We start from the raw sequence: 3,252 nt of genomic DNA on the forward strand, positions 1-3,252 counted from the left end.
GATAAAAATAATAAAATATGATTTTTTGATGTAAAACTATTATTAATTTGTTATTATAATTAGAAATTATTTGCATTTAGAATTTGTGATTTTTCTCTAATTTTTTACGTTTTGCTTCCTTCATGTTAGTTCTGTCTGCGGCTGAAACGACCCAGTAAGCGGTTCTGAAGCAGACCACCATCCCTCCCCCCTCCCCAACTGAGTCAGACCAGGAGTTCTGCTCATGCCTTTTTTTCTTTTCCCTTCGTCCTGAACCTTTTTGCTGCTTATCAAATAACTTTGAGTCTCGGTCAGAAAAAAAGACTGGAGGGTTTTATATTTCCAACCCGAGAGAAGGAAATCATGCCCCCCCCCCCAACCCAATCGTGACGCGGCTCGCATCAAATCAGACCGTCATTTAAAAAAATTAAATGTGGCACATACTTTTTATCATAACTTCGGATCTACTTGGCCTAACAACACAATTTAAAAACTGGTTTAAAGTTCAAAGTCTCTGCTTTTCACTCGAGGGTCTCAGAGAGGGCCGACCTTTACAGGTAGAGCATTTTTTCTTCCCAAACTTTATTTAGGTCAGCCAGCATTGACAACGTTCTGTGGATGACGTAAACGGCTCCGCAACATGGCAAGGGACGCAAAAATCGCACAACACCATGAATCGATAATGAAATTCGTTGCCAACGCTTTTAATAATCGATTTTTATCACTTTTATCGATTCGTTGTTGCAGCCCTAAACAGATGTCTTAGTTCTTGTGGAGTATGCACCTAGTTTCCAGCTTCTGTAACCAAAATCCCCTCTGAGATGCCCAACTTCAAGAAACATCTTGTCACCATGCTTTTTAGCAATGTTTTTTTTCACTAAGTACAGTCAAGTAATGTTTTCAGATAAAGTTGTTTCATTCAATTACATGAAAATCAAAATTAATATTTTTGAGGTTTTAGTTGGTATTCTGTGTCTCCATTGAAATGCAACTACCACAAAAACAGAGAATACTTATTTTTTTGTAAGCTGGTCGTTTTAAAGGACTAGAAAACAGGAAGCTCTCCACACATCTCAGTAACGTTATATTTTCTCATTTTTGCAGACACAGGTGAGAGGTCTCACCCAAAGCACAGCTGAGCGCAGCAGCTTTACGCAGGCCGTCCAAACTTAGACAGATGGTGTCCCTCTCTCTCTGGCTCTGCTCTTTGAGCCCCTCCGCCCCCAGGATGAAGGCCAAGCCCTTGGAACTGCCCGCCATGCGACCCGTCAGCGGCGTGGACAGCACATCGATCAGGTTCTTCCAGACGCCCGTGAGGATAAAGCGGGAGAACATGGCTCCTAAAAAAATGCAGAATGTAAAATCAGTAACGTAACAAATAAATGTCACAGCACTGATTTAGTTGCAATAACGAGTGACCATGTCACGCAGGAAAAAATGGTGCTAAAGATGATCTCATCAAGAGTGACTCAGCAGAAGGTGCTATGGTAACTGTGGTCAGTGTTTACTGGGTAAACCACTATCAGACAGAGACCAGGTGAGTCACTGACTCGTTCCTTTCACATCTGACCTTTTTCTGCACATCTGCGCTGCTGTTTATCCATTTCTGTCACCTCTGATCTCCTCTGCAGCCTCGTGAGAAGAACTGAATTCTAGTCTGTTTTATAATTTCCAAATACTGAGCTGAGTGACATGATCAATTTAAATCAGTCAAATGAAAAAAAAAAACTGATCATTCTTTCCACAAACATATTTTATTAGTAAATCTGTAAACAATTTATGTTCATTACTTTATTAATTCAAGGAAGTTTGATTTTACAATCCTGTACTGATTAAAAACATGTTTATAATGTGAACAATAGAGCTGATTTCTGAATTTATGATAATTATTCAATTTATTAAGATTTTTCGCTTTTACTCTGAGCAACAGCCTTAAGCCTAACAAGGTTGTGGCCTTGTTCTTCTGTGCATCTTAATCAAAGCTGGAGCATGCTGCATTATTTCTGTCTCTTTGATGGATGTACAGTCAATGCAGCAGCTGTTTGACACTGTTCAGCAACAATCTCCGGGTCAGGCAGTTCCACTTAGGACAGCTAAGAGAAGCAGATTCATTGCAGACCAGAAAGTTTTATGTTAGCTGTGACTTTGATCTGAGTCAGGCAAACAGCAGGTAGAGGAGTAATCATCAAAAGTAGTTTTATATGTTGCAATTGTGCAAAATTCACCAATCTAATTAAACATTTAAAACAATGAATTCAAAACAGCTTACAACAGATTACTGACCTGCTATCACAGTGTCACTTCCTGTCTTCTCACAGCTGAGTGGTGATTGGCTCGATGGCCTCCTGATCAGCTGGCATCCAATTGCACTGCTGCCCAGCCCGTCAATGTCTGAGTGGAGGAACAAAGAAGAAGGGATGGAGGGAAAAATCTTTATAAGTGCTCAGTATGTTATTTTCTTATTTTTCTCCAAAAAAGCAGAATATGGAAAAACTTAACTGTGTGTTGGTTGTGTACACTTTAATCTGATTTATTCTAACTTTATTACCTTGTTTTTGAGATCATTTCAATCATTCCTAACATTTCCTCAAAGAAAATGAAAACTAAAACAAAAAATAGGGAAATTTAGTCAGTGTGATTTGATTTGAAGTCTGAAAACTTGTAACTACAAACTATAATATGTGGAGGAAAACAAGGGCGTAACTTTGTGCTGAAAGTTGGTGGGGACGCACCGTGGGGGACGGGGTCTGACGCACCCACGGTTGTGCGACCAGGTTTTTCTGTTGTTCATGTCTTCAGTGTGTGCTCAGTTTAACTGTCTGCACCCATCAACAACTGAACACCAAATGTTTCTGTTGTGATGCAATAATACTCAAACCATATTAACTGAGATTATGTTCACCTTCATTCAACCGTGTACTGTATCAGCCCTTTAAACTCACTTAGAATACAGTTTAACAATCAGCCATAGTTTCATACAGCAGACACACAGGTGGAGCACAGGTGTGTTGGTTTATCCTCTCACATAAGTCTTATAATGTGTGTATATAATTTCTAATGTATTTTAACAGGTTGTTAAAGATACTTTGACCTACACAAATAAACACCTGATTTAATGACTGGAGACAGATTCTTCATTAAACTAGTTGCATTGTCCTGTTTTTAAATTCAGTTATGACTCAGATAATTAAATTAATGTGATAATTTATCCCAAACAAGCTTAGAGGAGGTTTTTACATTTATTTATAAGATCGATATGTGGACGTTTGGAAC

General features: G+C 38.8%; 1 protein-coding gene across 3 annotated transcripts in view; it reads right to left on the reverse strand.

Annotated features, from left to right (window-relative positions):
* The window catches only part of arfgef3 (ARFGEF family member 3), a gene marked incomplete in the record, with an annotated part of 88,961 nt that overhangs the window by 42,410 nt on the left and 43,299 nt on the right, over positions 1 to 3,252 (reverse strand). For all 3 annotated transcript variants that reach the window (XM_014024250.1, XM_014024249.1, XM_014024251.1), the window contains 2 exon segments: positions 1,104 to 1,319; positions 2,263 to 2,370. In XM_014024250.1, the coding sequence (XP_013879704.1) occupies positions 1,104 to 1,319; positions 2,263 to 2,370 (324 nt within the window).

Source organism: Austrofundulus limnaeus, unplaced genomic scaffold, assembly GCF_001266775.1.
Source record: "Austrofundulus limnaeus strain Quisiro unplaced genomic scaffold, Austrofundulus_limnaeus-1.0 Scaffold414, whole genome shotgun sequence".
NCBI lineage: Eukaryota > Metazoa > Chordata > Actinopteri > Cyprinodontiformes > Rivulidae > Austrofundulus > Austrofundulus limnaeus.